This window comes from Ostrea edulis, chromosome 3 (assembly GCF_947568905.1).
Source record: "Ostrea edulis chromosome 3, xbOstEdul1.1, whole genome shotgun sequence".
Lineage (NCBI taxonomy): Eukaryota > Metazoa > Mollusca > Bivalvia > Ostreida > Ostreidae > Ostrea > Ostrea edulis.
Genome location: NC_079166.1, coordinates 2817145 through 2844923, shown reverse-complemented (window position 1 = coordinate 2844923; position 27779 = coordinate 2817145). Strand labels below are relative to the sequence as shown.

Here is a 27779-nt window from a genome sequence, read left to right as displayed (position 1 = left end):
GTAGAAAACTTTTTTTTTTGATAGATTGGTCGACTTTATGCATCATTCTGAGAGTGCTTCAGCATTCAGCGACAACATGAGAAGCATGATTTTACAGGTAGGAATCTGGTGTGGGGTTTTTTCTTCATTATATTTTAGGTCAGAGAAATATGATACAATGAAACGAAAAAAGTCTATCATTCGCATTGGTGGATTTAAAATACTAAGACGCAGGTTTACTGCTTTTATGACTTCAACTAGGTTTTTTTTTTAAATTATTTTTGTTGTTGTATTTTTACATAGTCTACCCGGTGTATGCAAATAGCAGATCCAGTTTTACAAGTTACCATGCCAGTGATCACGTGCCGAGGCTGCTCCAATGCATATCGAGGATTCTCCACCAAGCATTTCCCGCTAAATAAAGACGCATGCGTCCTTTGTGGAACACATGTTTTCGGAAAGGCTGGGTCTGAAGCTTATCTGTGTATGAGACACTCCCTTGGACAGAGTAAGCTCTTAGGAAAATGTTGCTTGTGTGACATGGCAATCCGAAAAGATGAAAATGGCAAGCTAGCGGATTTCATGGGGTGTCAGGGCAAGCTGTGTAGATTTTGCTCGTTTGGAAACGGAGCTAAGCGGTGTTCATATGTAGGTAAAAGGAAATGATCTTTTATATGTTTAGCAGGTCTGGAAGTTATAAAACTTTTTCATACTTAAACTCTAACCCCGTGCTAACGTACTCATACTCAAAAGTGAAGGTAATAAAACTTTTATAACACCATTCTCATCGTCAAATGGAGTACATGCTCAAGATTTTTTGAGTATGCTTCGGATCTTGCCCAGATTACTCGAAACAAACATGGCTGCGCATAGACGAATTTATCTCCGTCTGCTCTACAAAATCAACAACAAAGACGTTCCAGGTTACTCGGAGAAAGTTTGAATCCACCGGAAGTGTGTGATGAGGACGATTTGATCGATATATACATATCAGTGCATTATAATGTGTAAAACAAGCATGCCAATTCTATTTTTCAAGTCAAATTTTCTCATACATGTACTATGGAAATTAATATGAACAAAACATGCTTTCATTTTTAATTTATGTATATAATTTTGATATGTAATTTTTACGATACGAAGATTGTGATAGGGGGTGTCTACATTTTGTTTTGCACAAACATAGGTTTCAAAATTGCTGCTTTAGATGGTAATCAGTAAATCTGAAGAACATTTATCAAAGTAGTTATTAGAGTTCGGAAAATTACAATACTGGCATAAACCTAACAGTACAAGAATTTGAAACTGATCACTTACCACAATCTTTATAAGAGTTATGAATGTGGTGTATTACTGCTTATGAAATACATATGCAGTCGGCCTACCCTTCGATTTAATTGATTATGACGTCACGTGCAATGAATTCTTGTCACAGTTAATGTAAATTCACTTTCAAAGATGTACATCACAGTTGTTGAATGTTTGAGAGTAATGGTGTATAACTTGTTGAAATGTTGAATATTTAGAATTACTCTTGACTTTTACTCATGTCATTTTTATTTTATATACATATATTTAATTGTTGATCCGTCCTTGGATAATTTTTAATACCACTGAGAGTTGTGCAATAATATTTTTGGTCTTTTAAAGTCACACTGCTTTTCAGAACTATACATAACTATGGTATATAATTGTATATTAAAAGGATATTAATTTCTAAATAAAGTATATGTAAATTGGCATGCGTTACTGCCTAATTTATACAGTTCTGTAAAAAATAAAACAAGAAATATTATAACGGATTGATGAGGAAGTATGGCAAGGCGAAGAACAGTGTTCAATCTCAGAACTCCAGTAAGGAATACAAAATAGAGAGTTGGGTAAACACGGGTCCCTGGATATACCAGAGGTGGGATCAGATGCCTGGAAGGAGTAAGCATCCGCTGTCGACCGGTCACACCCGCTTTGTGCCCTACATCTTGATCATGTAAATGGAGCTATCCGTAGTCAACATCCATATGACAAGCTTGGGCCCAAACTTAATTTTCATTACAAATAAATTAAATCGTCTATGCCTAAATAAAATCAGTCGTCTGTGCCTACATGTATCTTCGCACTTTCTGCTTAGGGTCACTTTTGGTATGCTATTTCCATTAACCATAACATTAAATTAACGGTTCTAAGTTGCACCCTTCGAGTTTATTTATCTTAACTTTCGTTTGAAATTTTCGACTAGGCTAAAATCAGGGGATTAAAACGTTCCCTCAAGTCTGAATCAATATGAAGATAAAACAGCCATCTTATGACATTTCATAATGCTGAAATCCGTCTTTAGCAGAGGACTTTTACTCCCTTGACCTCCTTCCAGGACCCGCTGGGGATCTTAAGCGGTCCCAATACCTATTGTTGCCTAACTTCCGTTTTAATTTATTAGGTCCATGAATGACAGGTTGTATTGGCAAACTAGATTGTTATAACTATCAATTATAATCTTTAATCTTAACTGCTCATCAATTTTTTGTTTGCGTTTCTGCGGGTTTTTTTCTCAAAGCAAAACATAGCAAATGAATTAAGTAAATGGTGTTAAAAAAATTTCTGCAATGTACTTTACACATCAATTAAGGTTAATTACAATGTTATTGATTTTCCCCAGTTTGATAAAACTCATAAATGTCGATGACTTTTTTCAAAATCGTAAAAGGCCCAGGCCCTTCATGAACAAAGAAGACAATGTTTAAAGAGCCATTCATTCCATATCGCTATCGACTGTTTGTTTTGTTCCAGCTGAACGACTTGTAAAACGTTTGACAGTTTGATTACTGAATGATAGCGAGACATTGATAAAACATCATGACTCAAAACTACGAAGTATTGCAGGTCTCGTGTAGAGAATCCGAAGCACTGTTTGCTATTTTTAGTAAGTACTATCCATATAAAAGCAGTGAAATGTATTTGGCTGGAAAATGTATTAGGGCTATTTTCATTTCGTTCTTAAAGTACTGATTTCTTATTTTTCAAAGATTTTTTTTATCATAAATGGCAAGTATACTATACTCCACTTATAGATATTTGCACAATCTTTAAAAAAAAAAAAAGCCGACTTTCGTTTTTGATGAATCCAATGTAAACAAATGAACTAGCAATATAATTCTAAGCATGCACATGACTTTACAGGATCGATATGTGCATATGTATAACACCAAAGACACCGTTGACAGCAGTCAAAGCGAAACTAGAACTTGTGTAGGAAAACCGAGCTGGTAAATTTAGAACACGAAGCAATGGAGGTAATTTATTTGAGACAGAGCAAGGTAAATATTAAAAGGCGTAAATGCATTTCAGAATCGCTGTAATTACAACGCGTGGATTGTGATAGAATATTCATCTTTATCTTCTAGATGATAGGAGCTCGTGGGGATCCGGGTTAGAATAAGTCCTCAGTACCCCCTTGTTTGTCGTAAGAGGCGACTAAATGGGGCGGTCCTCCGGATGAGACCGCAAAAACCGAGGTCCCGTGTCACAGCAGGTGTGACACGATAAAGATCCCTCCCTGCTCATTGGCCATAAGCGCCGAGCATAGGCCTAAATTTTGCAGCCCTTCACCGGCAATGGTGACGTCTCCATATGAGTAAAATATTCTCTAATAATATTCAATCAATCAATCTAGACGATAGGCGAATAGAATGTATAGAATATAACCAAATTAACGAATTTTTAAAATTATGTTCTATTTATAGCGGTCAGTTTTGTTAAAGCAAAGTTCCATTGCATTTTATACTTATACAACTGTGTCTGAAATTTATACTAATACAACTGTGTCTAAATTTCGCCAAACACTGTCTGATTCTATAGAAGATTGTAAAATTTAGTTTTCAGATGAAGATCTAAGAAAAATTTCACCAATATTATCGAAGTCCATGTTTTTCACCATGGCAAGCAGCTGCAAAACGGAAGCTCAAAAGAAGTCCATGTTGATGCTTGAGTTCTTGTATCTTTCAAGACATAAACAGACGGTGCGGAGGTATTTTGGAGGAAGTGCTGCAGAGGGAACAGCGATAAAAACAAGCGATGTCGATAAAATGATCGTGGGACCGAACATTTATGTATGTTCTGAACAAGCAGATGGAGAGCAGGTTAAAGGTCATGTTTTTCTAATGGACGCAAGTGACTCCTCCCCGGGTCACACGAAACTTGTTCTTTTGAAGACAGATCCAAACATTCCAACAGTATTTGACCAGGGCAACACGCTGTATGATATGCTGGAAGAGACTCAAGATGGCAGACGTCTACTCTCCAGTGAAAAGGTGGTTACGTTTTGGATGGATTTTATGAGGAAGAGACAAACGTCGACTGGGCCACCGGAAACATTTAGACATGGACCATGTGCAACAACTGTGACCACAGATCCTCAAGGTTACATCAAAAATGAAATCGGGGGAGTGATAGAGCAGGATTTTGCCCATGGTCTTCTGTTTTGTAGTCCGCCTTCTATGGGAAAGGATTGGCTGAGGAATCGAGTCAATTTCAGTTGGCCGTCACAGAAAATTGTACAAAAGATAATGTCTTTGAAATGTCATGTCGTTGCCGTTGGGGATAAAATGTCCCAACATTCCTCTTTAGAATGGAGGATTTCATATTTATTATGGGAACGTGAACTCGTTTGGAGTTTTAACGACATACAGCTTCAATGTTATGTTTTGTTGAAGGCCCTGTTGAAAAAATACATAGATCCCGTGGCTCCCGATGAGTTGAGTTCATACCACATGAAAACAATCGTGTTTTGGGAATCTGAAGATACTGAAGAAAATTGTTGGGGACAAGAATTCTTAATCCCCTTCCTACGAAATTGTTTGTGGCGCCTAAGTGAGTGCGTTCTAAACCGTTCTCTTAAACATTTCATAGAACGGGATAAAAATCTACTTCTGGGGAAAATGTGTGAGATCGAAATTAAAGAAAGTGTTCTTAAAGTGATTAAAGACATAATTCCGGATATTATTACTTACTCTTTGAAATGTATTGACGGCATTGATTTGACAACTACTTGGCAAAAGAGTGACCACAATATTGAGACTTTCCTGAGAAAATGTCTGGCTTGTCATAACTCCCGAATAACATTTGATTTTAATGATTCCAAGCTGCCAGTGAAGGTATATCATTACGAGAGAGCCTATGCTATTGGGGTTAACGCTGAAACAGTTTTAGCCGATTTTAGTACTCTTGCCCAGTACCACGTGTCATTGGAGGAATGTGACAGAGATATTGAGGTAGACGACAAATTCAAACGATCTGTTAAAATGTTTATTCACATGCGATCCGCGATGATCTTAGCAAGACAGTTACTGTCATCTAAGAACAATGCAGCTGCGAGTGAAACAATTCAAAAGCTCATGAATTTCATGGAGGAAAATTCAGCGCTCGATGTTATATCCGGTAAATTGTATGTGGTTACATGTTTACTCGCTTTTGACAAACGAGAGGAAGCATCAAGAGAGCTCCAAAATATTGCCTCTTCCATTAGAAATGCTAGTGTATTAATATACACAGGTATGTGCTCAAGTTGCGAAATAATGCGACCTTCTGGGGAGACCTTGATACAGGAAAAAAGAATCCCTCCATGTTCCAGCTCCCAGATGGAGTTCTTGTCGGTCGCACATGATGCGATCTTTGCACAAGAGGATTGTCCAGTCCTGCCTGACGCGTTGAAGTACGAGTGCATGGTGGACAGAGCTTTCTTGCTTCACCCAGCAGTGTATTTCTTTTATCTTAGATGTTTGTGTCGCAAAACGCAGGAAAAGATGGAAGATATTGCACGTTTGCATGCTGTAGTTAACGATTGCAACGGAACTTTACACAGCTACAGGAGTTTTAACATTTTAGGGCATTGTTACTTTGAAAATGGGAATTTCCAGTCGGCCTTTGATTGTTATGCGACATCCTTTTCGCAAACTGTACAGAGTGGCAGACCAAATGTTGCCATCTATATGTTGCTTGTTATTCTGCTCAATATCTTCCAAACACAAGGAAGCGAAAACTTGCGATAGTTTTGATATATACCATGACGAATTAATCAAAATGGTTCATTTACAAACTGTTGTAAATAAATAGCCCCTGTAGCTTGACAAATTACAGAAACCTTGCTTTATGTCTTTTATTACATGTATGGAGACTTATTAACTTTAGATGATAATTATTGTATTTTCCTCTCACTTAATCGAATCACATTAATCACATTGTATTTACTATATATTATTTGTAAGGTGGACAATCAGAGAGAGAGAGAGAGAGAGAGAGAGAGAGAGTACCTTCCTTTCGTTACATGTGGAGGGAAGTAATTCGTTTTGTTGTTTATCAACAAGTACCAAAATCTAACATGTAAATCAGAGTTTTCCAGACCTTCTGTCTCCAATATAAGAAAAAAGAATAGCTGTTAGCAAACGAACAATGACATATATGTCGCCAGACAATGGACATCTTACAAGGAACATACTAGTGTTGGTATAGAAATGGGATCTGCGGTCCTGAGTCCGGGGGACGGGGCTGCCCTTGAACAACATCCACCAAGGTGTCGTAACGCCACATTGAAGTGTATCTGGAGACCCTCGTACGAGATCCCCTGACCACCAACGGACATACGCGTTACTTTTATGAATTTTCTTTACGAGTTGTATGAATTCCCCTGTTAACCCTGATTACTTTTAAGCTTTAAGTTCCGTCAAATGAAAGGTGAAGATAACGTACAGTGATCAATAATTTAACCCCTTTAAGTAATACAAAAAAAGAGTTAAGGAAATACGGACCCCTGGACACACCACACTGGACACATCATCATCATCATCATAATCATCAGTTCCACCCTCATTTCACCATGTCAAGAAATGGTCTATGGATTATTATTTTTTTGGGATGGGGTCTTCCTTGCTGTGTAGCTTACTAGTGAATAATTAATGACCAAGTATCATCGGCCATGGTAGCTCCTTAGCCAAACGCTCGGCATTTAGAAGTGGGAATCAAGGATCTTTCGGATAAAAAGGTGAAGATAACGAACAGACAGAAATCTCATAACTGCTATAAGGAATACAAGTCTAAGAGTTGGGCAAACACGTACCCCTGGACATCAACAGGTGCCTAGGAGGAGTGAGTATATACAATTTGCGAAATATTGACTTTAAACGCGACTGTTGAAACCCCTTTAACACCAATTCATTTGTCAGTAACCTGTCTCGATTTAAAATTGACCTTACCCAGGAAAAGCTCTTCCATATCAAATCATTTGCGGGACATAAACACCATACGCAGGTGATATTGGAATATTGCTACATAAAGATGGGAAATTGACGATGGAGATGCTGAAGTTATCCCGTTTGTCATAAAGTTGAGTTGTTAGTTTGTCGTTAACATCTGTGCAATAAAATATTAAGTACGGAGCAGATGTGGAAGACTATTTGGTGTCTTTTATTTCGAGTTCACTGGGATATCCAATCGACATAACTGAAAGTGATAATTGTTAATAGATAACGTCTTCGGTATATCTAAATGTCGATCAAAGACCAAAGCAAGAAATTTTTTCTTCTCGTGTAGAAACTGTTGAATAAATTCTGCCTTCTGTGAAGTCGGAATCCTGATAATCTAGTTTTCGCGTGTAAGAGTTTAGTTCTGTCGGGTATGCTTTTTAAAACTCTGCTCGTAATTTTTACTTATTTCTTCTTTATGGTGGGACTGAACTTTACCATAGCTTTGAAAATTCAATGTTCAACAGCATTCTACCCAAAAATTTGTGTCACTTCACCTACATGGTCTTTAGAGTATATTTCACAATGAGATAAATAAATGGAAAAAAAACAAACATATTTCTCCCAATTTATTTTTCAGAAGAGTTGTGTTGAGGTGTAGAATGTTGGATTTCACTCATTTAAGCATCTGCAATAAAAAGGAAAATGTCTCCATAGTAGTTTATAAATAAGTATAAAAGAAAAGAAAGAAGAACAAACAGTTTGAAGACAAACAACAGTAAATTCATTAACAGGTACCCGCAACATTTCACTCGATTCTGGATTCTCGATGGTTTTGTAATAACGTCCCCCTTTGTTTCTTGCAATACTTCTTCCAGAGCTTTGATGAAGAACTCTCTCTGACTCCTTGAATGTTCTAAAGACAAATCACTGTTACTGATTTCAACGATTCGTTTCGGACATCGTTTAATGAAATTCTTCAAGTCCAGTTCCAATATTTCTATAAATTCTTCAAGACTTGAGTCCTTTAAATTTTCTTTAAAAGTAAGAAGCACGATGAGAAACTTCAGACAATCACTTCCTAGTAATTTCCCTAATTGACTGAGCATCTTCATGTTCCGAACGTGTTCCTTTACGGGGATGACTAATATCACAGCGTGAAAACCTTGCCTACGTAATTCGTTGAACCTTTTGTCTTGGTGAAGTTCTTCTATATCGGGAGTGTCAATGAACTGCAGTACCCGGTCTGCTTTATATGTAACAATCTGAGTTTTTTCTGTTATCTGTTTTCCAACAATGAAAGTATCACCGGTTTCACATTCTGTGTGGCCCACAATCGTGTTTATTGTAGAACTTTTCCCGCCTCCGATACCACCGAGGAACAAAATTTTAATTACTTCCGGCTCAGATGACTCTTTGATTTGACCTTCGCAGCTTTGGCTTAATTCCATTGTCTATTCTGTAAAGTTTCAGTTAACAAAATAAATCGGGGTCGATGATAATTTCCTAAATATTTGTCGAGAGTCTTCGCTTCAGCTTTATACAATGAGGTCAATGACACATCAATTTGGTTGCACATGAAAGACATACTCTGCATCACACAAAAACGTTCAACATGTGATTTTACATGTTATCATATGACAAGTAAAAGTAGTGCATGTATTAATTTTGTTAAAAGTACTATACTTTAGATTCTGTTATCAGTCGGTATAAATATACATATTTCCTGCTCTTACAAAAATGACACACGACATGGTGGTTTAGAATCACGTGAAAACACTCGAGACGTGATGGTTCTTACTGCGCAGACGCAATGTACTAAAATAGGAAACAGGATGTAGCTCCAAATAAATCATTTTTCTTTTGAGCAAAGGTTAATCGCCAAATGTAAGTCTTTTTTCTTAACTAATTTGGCAACATTAGTGTTTTAAACTATCTAGACAGATTAAAACATCTGTCTTTGGATTCACACGCCATAGACAGTCATATAGAAAGGAAATGAGAAGCAATTACTCGACGTAAATAAATCTAAGAGGATCATATAGGTTACATGCACACTGTAGTTAAAATGTAAGCACATAAATTGCACATAAATTGTCCTTAACTCTTTACAAATACTAACTGTCATAAGTAAACAAATATTTATCATAAAGCACAGGGAAATTCACCATGAGTAATTCGAATGGGTGAAATTTCTGTCCTACATGTGTGAAAACGGCTTTGTGGTTTTGTGTGTTCTTATTTCAGTTTATCGTGCTACTGTTTCAGACATCAGTAGAAGTAGACCGTTTGAAGATGTCGTCTGATATATCCCCTAGTCTCGTCAATTTAGCGTATCTGATCAATGCAGATATCGTAATTCTAACACCCATTCTGCGAGGCCTATTACAAGAAAAAATTTCACTGGTTAAACTTAGAGAAAAGTGTGCCACCATTCCAGAATTATCTTCTGATATACCTGAAGTTTCAGGGTTTGATGATTTTCATCTAACGCAGTTATACAAGTACCTAAGATACATATGTACAGATGATTATGAGCCAACTAATGGTTGGGGTGTCAAGGACTATGCTGCTCTTATTGAAAATGTTACCGTCGGGGATGATATAGAAAAAATCAAACTGATTCATGATGAAATATACGAAGCAGTGAAGAAGGAGACGATGTCTGAAGAGAATTTCAAGATGTGGTGGGAGCGTCTCATTAACATATGTGCACGTCTGCAAAGCACGCAGCTAAGTGAGCTGAGAGATATAAGAGGGTTGAATGTTGACTTCAATACATACAGTGGATTGATCGAGAAGTTCAAGTTCATCGAACAGGAAGGTGACTAACTCTTTATTGCATAAAATCTTAAAGCACTTAACACACAGCTCCATTTTCTATCATTCTAAAAATATTAGAAGAAGTGTTGAGATAATTCAAATAGGTATATATTGTGTGTGCGTGTGTATGGGTATTTATATGTTTCAGTGCAGAGAAATATGCAGATTAATCTCAGTGGTAACATTTCTAATTCTGATAAATTATACGAAAATGAAGTCGCTATGAAATTCGAAGATGCGCTCGAAAAGTATGACTGAGGAACAAAATAGTTAAAGGGCCCCATGTGGCCCCATTTCTTTTTTAGATTTCAAAACTTAAACTATCAAGATGATGTCTTAGTAAACGCATATAATCACGATCATGAATGTAAGTGTCTAAAGCAACAAGGTTGTCACAGATTTGAGCAAATACATAGTTTCAGAGGAAAGAAGCTTATTCTTTAGAAATTTTTACATACATTTCGGCAACAAATGTTTGGTTATGTACCTTTTTTGTACCTAAAGTTTACGCTGATATGTCAAGTATACAAGATATATAAGTCTGAGAGGTCAACCATATGTAATATATACCTTCTGAAGTAAAATATACTTCCTTTGTTCATTTTTGGGGCAAAACATGAGAAAATTGAGAATTTGCATTTAACTTTGTGATCTCTCTGTAAACTTGGAATATTCTATATGAAAAAGAAACTGATGCTCCGGACGGATGTGTTCTAGGATACTGAATAATGATCTATGTTTTTGTCCATGAGAACTTCTCTTCTTGGGGTTGGGGCAGATACTAGTACCCATTGTCCTAGTTCTACTTTGTTTTCAAAATATTCAAGACCACACCTAGGTAAGTGTTTTGTTATAGTTATATAGGAAATAATGAAAAGAACTACATGGTACAGCAAGTTTCTTTCTTCATCCTTGTCAATCATACAGAAACATTTATATTAGATCTATCTTAACATTAAATTTCATCAATAATCTTTAACCATTGTACGAGGAATTATTATTTCATTATCGGTTGATAGGTAATTTACTTCCGTTCCACTACTTGATGCGTATTCACATTCTACTTAGTGCCTACTTGCATTCCACTTTAGACCCGCATTTGTATTCCATTTGAGTTTTGCATTTTTAATTCAGTTTAGTTTCGCAATTGTATTTCATTTTAGATTCGTATTTCTGTTTTACTTTTAATTCCGTGTTTTTGTTTTTGGGTTTTTTTTGTGTTTTTTTTTTTTTTTTTAGTTTCGTTCCGTATTATTTTGTTTTTGCTTTCTGTTATGCATTAATTCCGTATTTATGTTCTTCTTTAATTCCATATTTGTATTATACTTAAATTCTGTATTTCTTTACATTTAGTTTCGTATTTCTACTTTGCTTTAGTTCCGTATTATTGTTTTACTTTAGTTCCGTATTTGTGTTTTACTTTAGTTCCGTATTTGTGTTTTACTTTAATTCCGTATTTCTATTTTACTTTAGTTCCGTATTTGTGTTTTACTTTAGTTCCGTATTTGTGTTTTACTTTAGTTCCGTTTTTGTGTTTTACTTTAATTCCATATTTGTATTTTACTTAAATTCTGTATTTCTGTTTACTTTTAATTCCTTATTTCTACTTTGCTTTAGTTCCGTATTTGTGTTTTACTTCAGTTCCGTATTTGTGTTTTACTTTAGTTCAGTATTTGTGTTTTACTTTAGTTTCGTATTTTTGTTTTACTTCAGCACCACCAGAGAGACCGGAATACCAACCTGGACAGCAATACAAGGAGAAGGCTGCTCAGGGTATGGTTCGTTTATTGTTTGGGGTAATAGGTTTTCCTTACACTACTATTCTAAGTTCCTCCTGATCTACTACTTAGATATATACTAATAATATACAATAATGTAGATCTTTCATGATAGAAGTTTGCTGGTCCTACCTTTCCTTGATGATGTTTAACATATCAGCTCCTCTGTTGTGTGCACATTCATAGTTCCAATGTGTTTAGCGTTTTAAGTCTTTATTTCAAAACGTCGCCGCATATTTTAAAAGACACATGCTAGTCTTTCTGTCAGGGTTATTTATCGTGCAAACGCTTAGCTCGGGTTTAAGGTGTTGTCTGAAAGACCCGTGACTCTCACCGAGTGCTTAGTGCATGAGGATTCTGTTGCGATCTGAAATCGAAGTCGTAGTTCCAAAATATTCATAAAAAGCATTCTATAGTTACGATAGCAAAATACTTTGTACAATTATTTCATTATTTGAAGAAATCCATGCCATTCAATTACAATTTACTTTTCTAGCACAGTGTGTTATTATTTTCCGTGATATTACTGCATTTTAGTTATGTATGATATACTTGGGAATTCTAAACTAAGGTAACCTGTATATAAGGCATATGATTGACTTCTTAGATATATTGTGTTGCTTTTCCAGAGAAAGAAGTGAGAATTATACTTTTGGGAAAACTGGGAGCTGGGAAAAGTACTTCGGGAAATGCTATTCTGGGAGATACTTATTTTACAGCTGGGAGCAGTTGGAAGACCGTCACATGCGAGTGTTCCTATGCATTCACTACAAGAAACGGTAAACGATATCAATTGTACGATACTCCAGGGTTTGGAAAAGTAAGAGACCAAGAGGGATTAATTCATGACGAAATAAAACGATGTCTCTTCTTTGCTGCTCCAGGTTTCCATGTGTTAGCACTTGTAATCTCGTGCGCAGAACGACTGACGGAACAAGACCAAGAAGCACTAGAAAAGCTTGACAAATTGTTAGGAGAATCGGCGTGTAGATATATAATCATCATTTTTACACGTGTGAAAAGTCGAGACATTCTTCTACGAATGATATCCGAAGCACCAGAAATTTCTAAGTTGAATGCGAGGTGTGATTGTAGATATGTATGGTTTGGAAATAGTGAGAAAGAAATTCCCTCGGGGTCTATAGATGAATTCTATAAGCTGGTTCACGTAGTTATGCTTAATAACGCCAAAAGGGGAAATGTACATTATCAACACAAGCTTTTCAAAAGAGCACAAGTGTTGATAGAAAAGCATGCAAAAACGTTACGACAGCAGAATGTTAACATGTCTGAAGAGGAAGCCAGAGACAGAGCGCGCGAAATTTCAATAAATGGCGGTTCACCCTATGACAATGAAATTATGAAGGAAACAGAGGAATCATGCTGTATCATAATCTGATCTATTAAAAATGATAGAAATATTAAACTCTATAGGTGTATTAATATTTCAATTCCCTTTACTTCGATGTCTACGAGTTTTGTTTGTTTGTTTGTTTGTACATGTATCTTGTTTTACGTCCCTTTCGAGAATTTTTCACTCATGCAGAGACGTCTAGACAATCTTCAAAACCACAAGTTGGGGTCTTTAAAAGCAATGTGCACCAAACTTTGATAAATACGTTTAAGTAGTCACGAGATAATATAGAGTATGTATGTGTTTTGTTCTTTTATGTAGCATTCGACAATATTTTACTACAGGTCAATAATGATTAAAAGTGTTTGCTTCGTATCCGGGAGGTCGTGAGTTCGGAGCCTCGCCAGTGTCTTGACCGCGTCAAACATAGGCAGTGATTGTTTCTTCGCCAAACTCTCAGCATTTAGAAGTGCGAATCACGGATCTTTCATATATGACCTTAAAAACGGAGGTCTCGAGTCTCAGCAGGTGTTGGCACGTCACATTTAACCCTCAGTCTCAGTGCTACAGCCCTGAGGGCTAAGCATAGGTCTAAATTTGTGGTACTTAACTTACAGCTGGTGACATATTAATATGAGTGTAAAATTTTCGAAAGGACGTCTCACAAACATTCACTCGCATAGGGTTGTAACCTACACCCGACACTCTAGATGGTAGTATCGATGGGGTTTTTTGGGGGGGGGTTTTTTGTGCCAACACCTAACTTGACACTGGATTTCATTTGCAAGGTTATATCCGGAAGATGCCAGATGCTTGGTATAATATTCACTTGTGATCGGAACTGGAATTTCTAGTTGCGAAGCAAATGCGGTAATGAAAAAAGCGACTTAACATCAGTCGCTAAGACAAAATAACTCCTTTATTTTAACAACCATTAAAATTCCAGATCGTGACATTGGGTTCTTGAACTTGGATGCCGGCCTACTCAGCCAAATGAGTCTACTCTTAGGGAGGCACACATATTTGCAAATCGTTTTTTTAAAAAATATTTTTCAAATGATATTCAGCAAGATACCAGATATGAATGAAAGACAGTGATCAATCTCATTACTCTAATAAGAAATACAAAATAAAGAGTTGGACAATCACGAATCCCTGGATATAGAGGTGGGATCAGGTGTCTAGGAGGAGTAAGCATCCCCTGTCGATCGGTAACACCCGCCGTGATCCCTATGTCTTGATCCGGTAAACGGAGTAATCCGTAGTCAAAATCAGTGTGCCAAGAACGCTTTAACAATTGATAAGAAGCACGACAGACAGCATTTGACCCAATGATAGGTTGTTTTGGCAAACTAGATCATTCTAACGACCGTAGAATGTGCTAAATGCTGACTTTAAACGAGACTGTTGTAACCCCTGTAACATCAACTTGTTTGTCAGTAGCCTGTCTTGATTTAAAAACTGGTCATACGCAGGACGACCTCTTGAGTATCGAATCAGTTGAGAGATATAAACACCATATGCAGGTGGTAATGGAATATTGTTACAAAAATAAGGGAAGCTGATGATGGAGAAACTGAAATCATCTCGCTTGTCATAAAATTGAGTTGTTAGTTTGCCGTTAATATCTTCTTTCAATAAGATATCTAAGTACAATGCAAACGTGGAAGATGTGTATTCAAATTGGAAAAAATAGGCCCATATACTAGTATATCAATGAATTCATTCCGTGCTATAAATGAAGGTCATTACGAAATGATTTTTAAATTTGACTTTCTGCTGATTAGAATCCTCTACAAAATCCAAATCAAATGTTATGACTATAAAATGCAAAGTAATGGTATCCATTCGATTTTTTTTTTGTGTGTAATGTTTCCGTATCGATGACGTTTTGTCTGTTAACAATGATAGCTTTCATTCATATGTCCATTTGATATATCCCTGTGAGCTCGAAATAAAGGACACCACAGGGTCGACCACTTCTGCTTCATACTTAGATATTTTGTTGAAAGTTGACATTAACAGTAGACTGACGGCTCAACTGTATGACAAACGGGATGATTTCAGCTTCTCCATCGTCAACTTCCCACATTTATGTAGCAATATTCCATTATCACCTGCATATGGTGTTTATATATCTCAACTGATTCAATATGCAAGAGCTTGTTCTGGGTATAGTCAGTTTTTAAATCGAGATAAGCTACTGACAAACAAGTTGATGGTACAGGGATTTCAACAGTCTCGATTGAAGTCAGCATTTCGCAAATTCTATGGTCGTTATAACGATCTAGATCGTCAATGCAACCTCGTATTGGGTCAAATGCTGTCTGACGTGTTTCATACCGATTGTTAGCCGTTCTTGACACACTGATTTGACTGCGGATAACTCCGTTTACCTGATCAGGATATGGGGCTCACGGCGGGTGTGACCGGTCAACAGGGGATGCTTACTTCTCCTAGGCACCTGATCCCACCTCTGGTGTGTCCAGGGGTCCGTGTTTGCCCAACTACCTATTTTGTATTGCTTGTAGGAGTTATGAGATTGATCACTGTTCGTTATCCTCACCTTGCATATCATCTTGCATACCTCCTCTTTTGAGAGTGACGCCTGGAGGTCGCTAAGTGTAGACTCTTTATAATCTCCAGACGACACCTGATAAGGAAGTCATCGCAGTAAGAATATTGAACTTTCAGTAGATAAGGAATTACAGAACGACTGCACGCAGCGTATCGACTGTATACCAGCTAAATACGTTATGCTGGTCCTAGTCCTTCTTGGTGCCTTTTCTTTTTCGCCTAGCATGTCAATAGAACTGGGTTACTCAAAACAGAGAGCACCAATCAGTGAGGATATGTTCCATTTGGGGAACAATATGGAGAGTCTTTATCAGACAGTGCGTTTCCTTGTTGACCGAAATAACGATTTAGAGTCCAGGATGAGGAGGTTGGAGAATCGAAATAACGATTTAGAGTCCAGGATGAGGAGGTTGGAGAATCAATATTTGACAGACGTGAAAAAACTCAACCAAGATTTTCACGATAGTTTAAGAAAACATAAAAATCGCATTGCTGTATTGGAAAAGGGATTGCGCAAACAGACAGAACTTGCAATGAAACTAAAGAAAGACAACAGCCAGCTCGAAGTGGTGGGAGATGGTTTCCCAGATACAGAGGGGAAAGACACCTATCCGATGGAGAAGCGGAACACACAGGAACAACATTCAAGTACGTCCCTTAAAACTATATAATATCTAAGACTAAGAACAGAAGGGTTAATGCAGAAATCGTGTACATCGGGAAATATTTTGAACATCTTACAGAGAGACTACTAGCAGGAATTCAACCACAGACGACTTCGATTATAGCTTTCTATGCTTACATGTCCACCAGTCACAAAGAACAAGGACAGCATACACTCGTATTTGACACCGTGAAGTCCAATGTTGGTCAAGCTTACCATCCGGGTTCAGGAGTGTTCGCCGTTCCTCAGTCGGGTGTCTATGTGTTTACGTGGACAGTCATACATGATGGAGCAGCAGATCTGTCGGTCATCTTGATGGTAAATTCTGCCGCGGTTGGAGCTGCATACGCTAATTCAAGAGACGGCGACCAGGTGACTGGCATGGTTGTTGTGGACGTCAACCAAGGTGACCATGTTTACGTTCGAACATACGCCTCCTGGAGTAGTGGGGACATAAAGAGTGATTCGTCTGGTCGATCGTCATTTGCTGGATGGAAACTCAATTAAAATATGAGTAAGACCATGTGATATAATTTTACAGACTTTGTCAAATCGATATAACGTGAAGAATATTTCAAATGATGGTTTATACGACACTGAAATAGCAGACAAAATTCGTAATTTTGTTCACAATTATCTCAAAATTATCAAATCGTTGAGATATTCTAAATTCAAATTTAATCAATGCATGACAAGAATGATTTCCTTTTCAGTTTTTTTTTAACCTATAAACTTTTTCCACACTAGGAGTGTTGAATTGTAGCAATACATATAATAAAATTAAGAAATGTTCATCCTGTTGATAAAGTGAGTTGGAGGAAAGGTTGTCGCCGTCATGTAAGAATCAAACGCATGGAGGTTATAAAGAGAAAACGAAATACCCTTTCCTTATATAGGGTTTAGAAAAGACATTCTTATATTCTTAAAATTTTGAGTATGGTGAATTTATCGTATATACCGGGTATAATAATAATTTGGCAAATCATATATCATCCAAATATTTTTTTGCAATATCAGCAAATTAAAGTTGCGCGTTCTATCACTTTACCCTGACGTTGAATTAACTTGTATAAGATGTCAGAATACCATTTACCTTGTTTTGAATGAATATGACTACAACTAAGTACACCATTTTTTTAGTATTCAGTCCAAAAAGAATGCTACTATTACAATGTAAGGTGAAGATAACGAACAGTGATCAATCTCATAACTCCTACAAGCAATACAAAATAGATAGTTGGGCAAACACGGACCCCTGGACACACCAGAATGAGGTGCCTAGGAGGAGTAAGCATCCCCTGTTGACCGGTCACACCCGCCGTGAGCCCCATATCCTGATCAGGTAAACGGAGTAAGTTACATAAGCGTCTTAGTTAACAATGGTCCTCTAATCTATACAATTGTCAGCTTTACATGTTCTTACATTCATAGATTTTCCGACTACTTGAATTCCACAGAAATCCGCCACTTCTCCGTGGCTGACCTTGACTCCAGTATTAATGACCAAAAACAAAGAGAATGGCTTCATTTTTATTTCATGCATTGTTCGACAACATGACGGTAACATTCGCAGCAATGTTGGAAAAGTTAATTATCAACATGGAAAAGGACCCGGTGCTGCACAATTCCTGAAAAGATCGAGTATACTTTTTCTTCACGTTCAGATTGATAGTACATCACCTCTAGAAGATAACACCTTTTAAAATGATATTATATGAATTACGTTATTGGTTACATGCGCGGATCTAGGGGGGGGGGGGTCCCCCCCCCCCCCCCCCTTGCAATTTTCAAAGATAAAAAAATTACAATATAACGATTTATAAGAAAAATGAGTTATATCACGGGTTCGATTTTGTGAAAAGGTTCGACCCCTCCTGGAAAAAATTTCTGGATCCGCGCCTGTGTTATATTATATCATACAAATCAAACGTGTACATGATTGTGACAAAAAACAGTGTTTGTTTGGTAACTCGTGTTTTATATAACTTTCTGAAAATATTTATACGTAACAATATTTATTGGTAAATAATTCGATAATAATGTTTACAAACAATGTCTTATACATGTAATAGATTGAGAAACAAGCCAAAAGGTTTATATTAATCTCGCTCTAAATTATATTTATACGTAACATACCAAGAAATAGATACCCTGGAGGAAAGAAAAACGAATCTGAGACTAATCCTCATGTACAACGTGAAGAACGAGCCTACTTATTATAATATATTTCATTGAAATACACAACTTGAATACACAACTTTTCTTGGAATCACTCTTGAAATATACCGTATCTTGAAGATCAAATCAAGTTCATTCAGAAACCTATATATATATATAATACGAGGCTCATGCAAGATTTATATATGATTGGAAAGGGTAGATATTATGGAACGCTACGTGAAGAAAGCCTCTTTCATTGGAAATTAGATTTTATCACGTGTGTGCGTTCAAATATACATATTCCGGATGTAATTATCGGTTATCGATTCAAAATAATTTCTTTTCTTTTTTTCTATCAAAGATGAGCTTTCTCTTAATTTTATGTTCTGTATCCCGCACTCACTGTGATGGATGTTACGCACTTTGTTCAGATGTTCTCGTCTCTCCCGAAATATTTTTACAGGTATACATGCATCAAAATTATCATGAATAAAATTCTTGTCTGATTTGACGAAGTGCAAATTTTCCGCTGTTCAGGGGAAACAATGGTCCAAATTGTTTTTAAATTTCAAAATGGAAGGAAGAAATCTGGAGTTTATGATGTCAATACAGTGATCAATCCATCACTAGACATTTTAACGAAAGTCGACAGCAAGAAAACTCCAATAAAGAAACATCTACCTGCAAAGAAAAGCGACACCGACAAAACTGGGAGGGTTAGTTAAATCAACAACAAAAGCAAAATACGTTGGAAGCAAGTACTGTGGTTAGGCATTATCAATTAGATTCAGAAGAATGGAGTGAAGAAAACAGTGGAGTTTTTAAATTTGCATTTTTCCATTTCAACATAAATGCATATATTATCAAATAACTTAGAGTGATACCAATGGAATGTTACATTTCACATTCACCACCCACTTAAACATATTCACACATAAACAGTTCTACATGCATAAAATTTCAGTACAGGTAACTTAGAGGTTTTAGGAATATTGAATAAAGCTCTTGGTAGTAAGTCTTCATATTTTAAGTCCACAAAAATGCAATATACAGTGTACAAAATATATATATACATGTATATATTTATATAAAATAATTAATTTTACATCATTGTGGTTTAAAAATGTCAAAGTCGGACAGTTTAGAATTATGCATTGATATGTGCCTTTCAGGACAAAAGATGATCAGAAAAACTTGAGTTTTCAGCTCAGGTGAGCTAATAAGGGGAAACTCTCTCTCTCTCTCTCTCTCTCTCTCTCTCTCTCTCTCTCTCTCTCTCACACACACACACACACACACACACACACACGTGCATGATGCCGAAACTCACTACACAAGACTTTACACCTGAAACTCACTACACTATGTTCTAGTTATGCTAACCAGAATATAAATTCATTTTTACGTAATGTGGGACATCTGTATATTGTTCTGATACTTGAAATATAGAAAAGCCGTCTCTAAAAATATTGAATTTACACCGGATACGTACGACACGGTGTCACATGACTCATGTGAACACACACGGGAAACTCACTACAGAGTGTTTAAACGTGATATATTACCCGAAAGTCACTACATTTAGTCTGGCGATTGATTGAGAGCACAGGGAACTCAAGCATTTCAACCATTTAAAAAAAACCAAAAAACCAAAATTTTTTATTTTACTGTCTCCCCCTTTACAGCAAACAGGACTATTCCGGATACTAAAGTAAGGGGGGGGGGGTACTTTAGTATACGGAATAGTCCTGTTCGCTATAATTTACATGTGTTTATTGAAATAAAATCCCAGTCTTTTATGCATTGTTTTACTTCAGTTTATCACAAAATATTATCCGGAAAGTTGGTACCTTTAAAAAAACTAGTTTTTATATCAGGCGATATATATCGGCTTCTCAGTCAGTGCATGAGGTTGTGTTTAGCAATGAATATTTTCATATTTCAATGACTTCATATCCGAAGGAGAGCCTCGGTTTAAAGTGTCACCTTGTAACCTATCTATTTGATCATAAGTTAATTAAAGGTATTTGATGTTCTACCAAGGAGTGGATGCAAGGGTTGGAGGACGTGTACCAATCCTCTGAGGCAATGGGTCTGAATAGTCCGGCGTTATGCCTTCAGTGCGTCCATGGTTAAGCCCTGGTGGGGCATGGGATGAGACACCTGGTGTTGTAGCGTATACCCCCTTCAGTAGGTTCATCCTCCGGAAAATCTGCTATATGCCTAGCCATTTAGTAATTACTTTCAGAGAATTTAGGATAATGGAGGATCCAGATGGATATTTACATATGTACGTCCTAGGTTTAAAATTTAAACGTTTCTATTTACCATTTTATTAATCGTCTATCATTGTATGAAAGTCCTTTTTTGAGATTAAACTATTTTTTTTATGTGTTTGGTATAAAAGAAAAAACTCCTATTTTTTTCCTCCGACATAAATTTTGAAAAAGGTTCATTTATCATTCGACAATATAGAGCCTTTCATCGAATCACGAATACTGGTTCAATATCCGTTTTTAACATTTTCTATGTCACAGTATAAGTTGGATTTCATAATATGTCATGTGTTACACAATGATATCAAATAAAAATAAGGTCTGATGAAAAGATGAAGAGTGGATATTGAAAATGTACATATACAGTAAATGTATTTATCTGCTCGTGCATTGTGTCCTTGTACAGAGTACAAGAACAGCCTTTCCCCCAAGCTATTTACCCCCCCCCCCCCACCGAAATTCTGGATATAAATCAGCCCTTCCAAATCCACCGGAAACCTGGCTAACTATCAGTATTACCCCTAAATAAATTTGGCTATATAGCAAAATGCATCTTATTAAAAAATGATCCTTCATAAGCGCAATGAGCATTCAATTCAGTAGTTGAACGACTGCCAAAAGAATTTACCCCTTTAATCAATATATCAAAGATATTAATGAAATTGCAACCAACCACGTATGTGTATTGTAGGGAAGTTTCACTACTAGGGTTAGGGGATATAGCCACCCCTCAAAGGGGGTGACTCACTAAATGCCATAGCCAGTCTTCCGATGGAAATCCAGACCAAACACGAAGGAGGGAGGCTCACTATTGATAAGTGTGGGGGTGGGGGGGTCTAACTATATTGCCAGACTCCTCCGGGGGAGGGGGGCTTACTATATATAGCCAATTTTCCGGGGGGGGGGGATCTCATTATATAATACCGGTAATTAACATTAAGCAGATCTAAACAAGGTGTTCGGTCTATGAATCACCAAATCAACGTAAACTCAAATAATTCAAGACATCTTTAAGCATTTGAAAAATTCAATTCATTTGATGCGCGCAACAATTCAATTGAAGGTCTCTTCAAATAATTAATACCGAGCGAAGCTCGGACGGGCCGAAAACCCGTCCGCGAAGCAAGGCTCTAAAGGTAACACGTATGTAAAAGAAAAAAGTCAAATTCAGCAAAAGAAAAAGAGATAATCTCTATATACGTTCACTGAAATTTTCGTAATCCATATGGGCGCCGCCATTTATTTTTTCATTACCTGCTTCAACAGTTATTCGTGTTTTATTTTGAATGCCAATAATAGAAGACTCTGACGTGCAATTCGTAATTTAAACACTCAGTTTGTTCAAAGTGAATAATATAATTATCATTATAACAGGTTTTAGCAAATAATTACATATAAAACCGTAATACGACTAAATAGATGAACGAGTTCATGAGTTTCTTTGAATAAGAATATACGATAAAATTACGGTTACTTTTTACCATTTTGAATTTATTGGTTAATTTTGTTTAGTTTTATAACGGCCTTTTTATTACATACGGTATGTATTATTGTTGTAAAAATTTGCTTTGAAAAAGAGAAAAAAAAGTCGAGGCTAAATGTGACGTCACAATGCACAGTTTACGTCGCCTTGCGTTTTATTTCCCGCGTTCAATGAATAGGCGGATCCCGTAAAACTGTTCTCCACATATAAATCCCTTTAATATTGAGATCTTACTGGGTTTTTAGCGCAAGGAAAATTTCATTAAAAATATTTTTTTTTAAATGAATCATAATCTACCGTACTTAACGGATTTATGATTACCACTTGGGACACACTAATGACCATTATATGTAGATATAATGTTCTATCGCTAAAATGATAATGTCCTACGGACCCGATTTAACGATAGAATGCGTCCTATATACCTGCAATGTAGCAAAATGAAAATCGCACACAGTGCATGTTTCGGTAAAATTATGTAACACATCACTCATATGCATTTGGAAAGTTATCTTAACGACCCACTTGGGCCGTTCTTATTTGCAAATTAGGTAAGCGTTCGTTTTTGGAAAACAGCATGCAGCAGGGTGTTCCGATGGCAGTTTCCGGTAAAATGGCAGTCAGTTCGAATCGAGAAAATGACATTTCAAAGTGTTGAGTTTACAATATTATTATACGATTTTTTACAGTGTTAAGGACTTACAAATTACCAATGAGGTTAGTTGTATATAAATTTAACTTTAAATGTACGCGTTTATTCTTTGATAAGTTTAAAATCGTTTTGGAGCGATTCCGCAATTTTCTGCTACATTACGGGTATATGGGAGGTATTCTAACTGTGGTGAGGGCCTGTCCCGAGACACAGTTAGATTATTCTAACTACATTACATGCTTCGCTCGGTCCAACGGTCACACCGTATACATATTACCGAGCGAAGCTCGGACGGGCCGAAGGCCCGTCCGCGAAGCAAGGCTCTAAAGGTAACACGTATGTAAAAGAAAAAAGTCAAAATCAGCAAAAGAAAAAGAGACAATCTCTATATACGTTCACTGAAATTTTCGTGATCCATATGGGCGCCGTCATTTATTTTTTCATTACCTGCTTCAACAGTTATTCGTGTTTTATTTTGAATGCCAATAATAGAAGACTCTGACGTGCAATTCGTAATTTAAACACTCAGTTTGTTCAAAGTGAATAGTATAATTATCATTATAACAGGTTTTAGCAAATAATTACATATAAAACCGTAATACGACTAAATAGATGAACGAGTTCATGAGTTTCTTTAAATAAGAATATACGATAAAATTACGGTTACATTTTTACCATTTTGAATTTATTGGTTAATTTTGTTTAGTTTTATAACGGCCTTTTTCATTGCATACGGAATGTATTATTGTTGTTTATAATTGTTTGCTTTGAAAAAGAGAAAGAAGGTTGAGGCTAAATGTGACGTCACAATACACAGTTTACGTCGCCTTGTGTTTTATTTCTCGCGTTCAATGAATAGGCGGATCCTGTAACACTGTTGTCTCCATATAAACCCCTTTAATATTGAGATGTTATTGGGTTTTTAGCGCAAGGAAAATTTCATTAAAAATATATATTTTTAAATGAATCATAACCTACCATACTTAACGGAATTATGATTACCACTTGGGACACTCCAATGACCAGTACATGCTTCGCTCGGTCCAACGGTCACACCGTATACATATTTAATGCCTCGTTCACACGAAGAATTTAATTCACATTAAACGTAAGTTAATGCGAATTAAATCTGAACCGCGTTCACACGGAGATTTTAATGCGCATTAGTTTACTTCGAATTAAAATTGACGTTGCGATTTAATGCGAATTAAATTTACTTCGCATTAGCTCCGTGTGAACGCTAAGCGAAGCTAATTCGAATTAAATGTAGACGCATGCGTAATGGCCAATTTGGGTCACATGCATCATACCCATTGTCAGCTATATATATTAATGTTAGTTTTGTACGAAAAACCAAGCAAAATGATAATAATCACTAAAAACATGTACAAACAGCATATCATTAGATAATGTCAGACGTAAATATGTGCTCTGCATAGGCATACTGAGTAATACATGTGGAAGGAATTGTTTTTAAATACGACAGCAATGTTTTAAAATAGTGATAATATGATTTTCTTTTTTACATTTTTTAAAACATATGCCGCTCATTGTTAATTTTTATACCATATGACGTCATAGTAGACTTATAATACGTATTAGTAATTAAAAATTACGTCATAACAATAGTCAGCGGAGTGGTGAAAAAGACGTTCCAAAGTTTTAAAATTGGGCCCATGAAGAAACAATATATTGCCTAGATTGAATGCTGGTTGTCGGAGGAAATAACAAGTAATTTCTTGGGAACATATAAATAAACACGACAAAAAAACTCCTTATGTGTAGATCCGAATTAGATCTATGTATGTAGGCCTAAATTGTAAACATGTAGTATACTACATGTAGGTCTATATAGCGTTTTGAACAAAGAATTCTGTATAGATCTAGATCTACACAATGTTCATTAAAATATCTACAAAAATAATTTTCAATAACATAGTCTTTAATTTATTTCGCGCACCCTTTAATAGAGATGCATTCGAATTTAATGCGCATTAGTTTACTTCGCATTAAATATTACCGCTGTGTGAACGCTATTTAATTCGAATTAATTTAATGCGCATTATTTTACTTCGCATCAAATTTGATGCGAAGTAAAATTTAATGCGCATCCGTGTGAACGAGGCATAAAATATCTACTATTCTAATTTCTAGCGCGCTTTGATTAAATTTTTTATATTGCTCTGATACTTAAAATATAGAAAATCCGTCTTTAACAAAATTGAATTTTCACCTGATACCTACGACACGATGTCACATGTGAACACACACCGGAAACTCACTACAGAGTGTATAAACTTGATATATTACATGAAAGTCACTACATTTAGTCTGGCGGTTGATTGAAGGAATTAAGGAGGTATGCTACACCAGAGAAATTTGAGGTAGATGAAAAGTGGAGGATATGTTGAACAATATTTTGAAGTTGAACATTTTCAAATTGACTTTATTTTGTCAAAAAATACAGTTTTAGTAGAAGGTACTCTAAAAAAAATAATTAAAAACCCCTGCTGGACTCGAACCCGAGACCTACAGTTCAGTAGTCGGTATTCTTTTTTTTTTTTTTTTTTTTTTTTTTTTTAACCTACTGAGCTACTCGGCTAGGTATTTAAATGGAAAAGGAAAAGTCAAATATTGCTGATATCGATTTTTTTCATCAATGTTTTTAAAGGAAGTCGGCCATTATGACGATGTAGAGTACGACCTTAAAAGGGAACTCAAGTGTTTCAACCATTTTTCAAAAAACAACTTTTTGGGGAATTTATATAAATATGAGAGAGAGAGAGAGAGAGAGAGAGAGAGAGAGAGAGAGAGAGAGGCTGTCTAGTGTTTTGTCAGTTGAACTAAAATATACTCTTCTGTAACAGAAATTAATGTTAAAAAGATTTGAAAAAGGTTTTCATTCTAAGAAGCTAAATTCAAGATAAGTTTAATTATTTGAAGATATCATCAATTCAGTTGATGCTTGCAACAATTCAATGAAACATGTTCAGATAATTACTAAAATCTACAATTCTGAATTATTGCGCGCATTGATTGAATTCTTTATAGCATTGAATACTTTGATGAGTTGATTAGGTTATAGTTGAATTGTTGTTCTCTTCAAATGAATTATTGATATCAACAATTGAATTGATGCCCTCCACAATTTAATTAAAAAGAGCTTTAATTCAATTACTGCGCGGTTCAATTCAATTACTGTGTGTAATAATTTAATTATTGCTCTCTTCCATTGAATTTGATATTTATTCAATTGATGCATGCAATACTTCTTCTAGATACAACAACTATCTAATTAGATCTGTCTTGAATTCATTATATTAATTGAAGTGTTTCTCTCTATATAAGAGTTGATGTGCTCATTAATTTCTTGTACAAAAATCATTGTAAATAATTAAGATATTTTCAATTGAATTAAAGAGATTATAAAATCAATTATACGGAGTTCAAAATCACATGTCGCGCATCAACTGAATCTACTATTGCAGTCATCAGTTAAATAAATGCGCGCAGCAAACCCATTATTGAATTGATGGGCAGTGCGCATTATTTAATATATGGGCGCAATAATTGATGTGAACACCTAATCAATTGATAAGAACAATGATTGATTTGATGCGCACGTCAATTGATTATTACGGGTAATAATTGAACTGATCTTTTTATCTGAGTTTTTGTTAATTTGGCGCTCCTTATCAGTCACACTTGTAATATAACCAATGTTGCATTCAAAGGCGTCTGTATCCTGGATGTCCTTTATGTCGAAATACGACCCCAAAGGCCATTTAAAGGTGACCATACAGGAAATATTCCTGGTTATATGACAGTGTACTACAGTGCTTTGAAGATCTTTTTTTTTTAAATATCTGAATACAGACACTGCTCATGTCACAGGAAGAACTTGTACCAAGGACTTTTAAAAATACTGTATGTCCCTGCATCCATCATGAATCTGATCGTTCAGAGTTCAGGATTTTTCTTTCGTACTACTCTTTCAGCAATCTATCAAGAGATACTGAATTTATAAGACTCTATTAAATTGTCTTGATTTTTCATTAGTATTTGAGAAGACACTGAGTAAAAATACTTCTAATCCAATTTGTCACTTGCGAAGTCCAAACCTAATGAAAACTACACCAATTTTAAGACCTCTTTAAAGCAAAGTACAATCAACTGCAAAATATAGGTGTACATATTTATTTCATAAGCATACAAAGCTGATCAATTTAGCTCAAAAAACCTCATATGTAAATAAAGTTACTCTTTAGTCTTAAAACAGCAGACACTTAATGTTCATTCATATTTGAAATTTGAGTTAGCTATCAAACTTGAAATATCTATTGAATATAAATGAAAACAAGTTACAAGTAAGAATGTGGTACTATCAATTACATTATAAGTACATTAGTGTTAAACTGCAGTTAGTTTTAGTAAAATACTGTTATATTATCTTAGTATATTCATTCAGTCTTTCAATCGCACATGAATATAAGACCTTGGAATACCATCAAACTTTTTGTTCAATTCAAGATATAGATGGAGAATTATTTCATGTGAACTGCTGTTGATTATATATTTATCAATTTTGAATGAACCAATGTATGGTGTACAGTGAATGACAAATGCTGATAATACATCTTGTATATAAAACTAGTATCAAAACCATTTACAAGAAAGATTTAAGAAACATATATGCCTCCATATTACAATATTGAAAATGATCATTTAGAATGTCTGTAGCAAAAGTGAAAATTAAGGGTTACAATGTATCTATTAGTCAGAGGCAACCATTATATGTGATCTC

General features: G+C 35.8%; 5 protein-coding genes across 10 annotated transcripts in view; 4 read left to right on the top strand and 1 right to left on the bottom strand.

Moving 5' to 3' along the window:
- Positions 1-1718, top strand: part of LOC125676783 (telomerase protein component 1-like) — a 37609-nt gene extending 35891 nt beyond the window's left edge. Inside the window, exons 17-18 of the mRNA XM_056159739.1 lie at positions 25-97; positions 283-1718. Coding sequence (XP_056015714.1) covers positions 25-97; positions 283-645 — 436 coding nt within the window. The 3' untranslated portion in view covers positions 646-1718. The remainder of the gene's footprint in view (positions 1-24; positions 98-282) is intronic.
- A 1034-nt stretch (positions 1719-2752) lies between these two features.
- Positions 2753-6268, top strand: LOC130053121 (uncharacterized). Of its 3 annotated transcripts, none has more exons than XM_056159740.1 (3): positions 2753-2896; positions 3154-3290; positions 3849-6268. In XM_056159740.1, exons 2-3 carry the CDS (start codon positions 3261-3263, stop codon positions 6018-6020), a joined length of 2202 nt encoding a protein of 733 aa, XP_056015715.1. In that variant the 5' UTR covers positions 2753-2896; positions 3154-3260; the 3' UTR covers positions 6021-6268. The 3 variants fall into 3 exon arrangements, with proteins under 3 accessions (XP_056015715.1, XP_056015716.1, XP_056015717.1); XM_056159741.1 differs by having other exon boundaries at positions 2801-2896; positions 3154-3266; XM_056159742.1 differs by lacking the exon at positions 3154-3290 and having other exon boundaries at positions 2814-2896.
- A 1554-nt stretch (positions 6269-7822) lies between these two features.
- LOC125674054 (GTPase IMAP family member 5-like) lies at positions 7823-9005 on the bottom strand. Of its 2 annotated transcripts, none has more exons than XM_056159751.1 (2): positions 8895-9005; positions 7823-8667 (listed from the first exon to the last, which is right to left on the bottom strand). In XM_056159751.1, the coding sequence occupies exon 2, from the start codon at positions 8657-8659 to the stop codon at positions 7889-7891; it is 771 nt and encodes a 256-aa protein (XP_056015726.1). In that variant the 5' UTR covers positions 8660-8667; positions 8895-9005; the 3' UTR covers positions 7823-7888. The 2 variants fall into 2 exon arrangements, with proteins under 2 accessions (XP_056015726.1, XP_048767049.2); XM_048911092.2 differs by having other exon boundaries at positions 7823-7896; positions 8007-8992.
- LOC125674047 (GTPase IMAP family member 9-like) lies at positions 8995-13458 on the top strand. 3 transcript variants are annotated; one of them, XM_048911076.2, is made up of 4 exons: positions 8995-9095; positions 9456-10032; positions 11745-11804; positions 12439-13458. In XM_048911076.2, the coding sequence occupies exons 2-4, from the start codon at positions 9504-9506 to the stop codon at positions 13206-13208; spliced, it is 1359 nt and encodes a 452-aa protein (XP_048767033.2). In that variant the 5' UTR covers positions 8995-9095; positions 9456-9503; the 3' UTR covers positions 13209-13458. The 3 variants fall into 3 exon arrangements, with proteins under 3 accessions (XP_048767033.2, XP_048767031.2, XP_056015719.1); XM_048911074.2 differs by having other exon boundaries at positions 9006-9095; positions 9477-10032; XM_056159744.1 differs by having other exon boundaries at positions 9059-9278; positions 9477-10032.
- Positions 13459-15753: 2295 nt separating this feature from the next.
- Positions 15754-17196, top strand: LOC125674051 (complement C1q tumor necrosis factor-related protein 3-like). The gene is made up of 2 exons (XM_048911085.2): positions 15754-16388; positions 16484-17196. The coding sequence occupies exons 1-2, from the start codon at positions 15920-15922 to the stop codon at positions 16909-16911; spliced, it is 897 nt and encodes a 298-aa protein (XP_048767042.2). The 5' UTR covers positions 15754-15919; the 3' UTR covers positions 16912-17196.
- The last annotated feature ends 10583 nt before the right edge of the window (positions 17197-27779 follow it).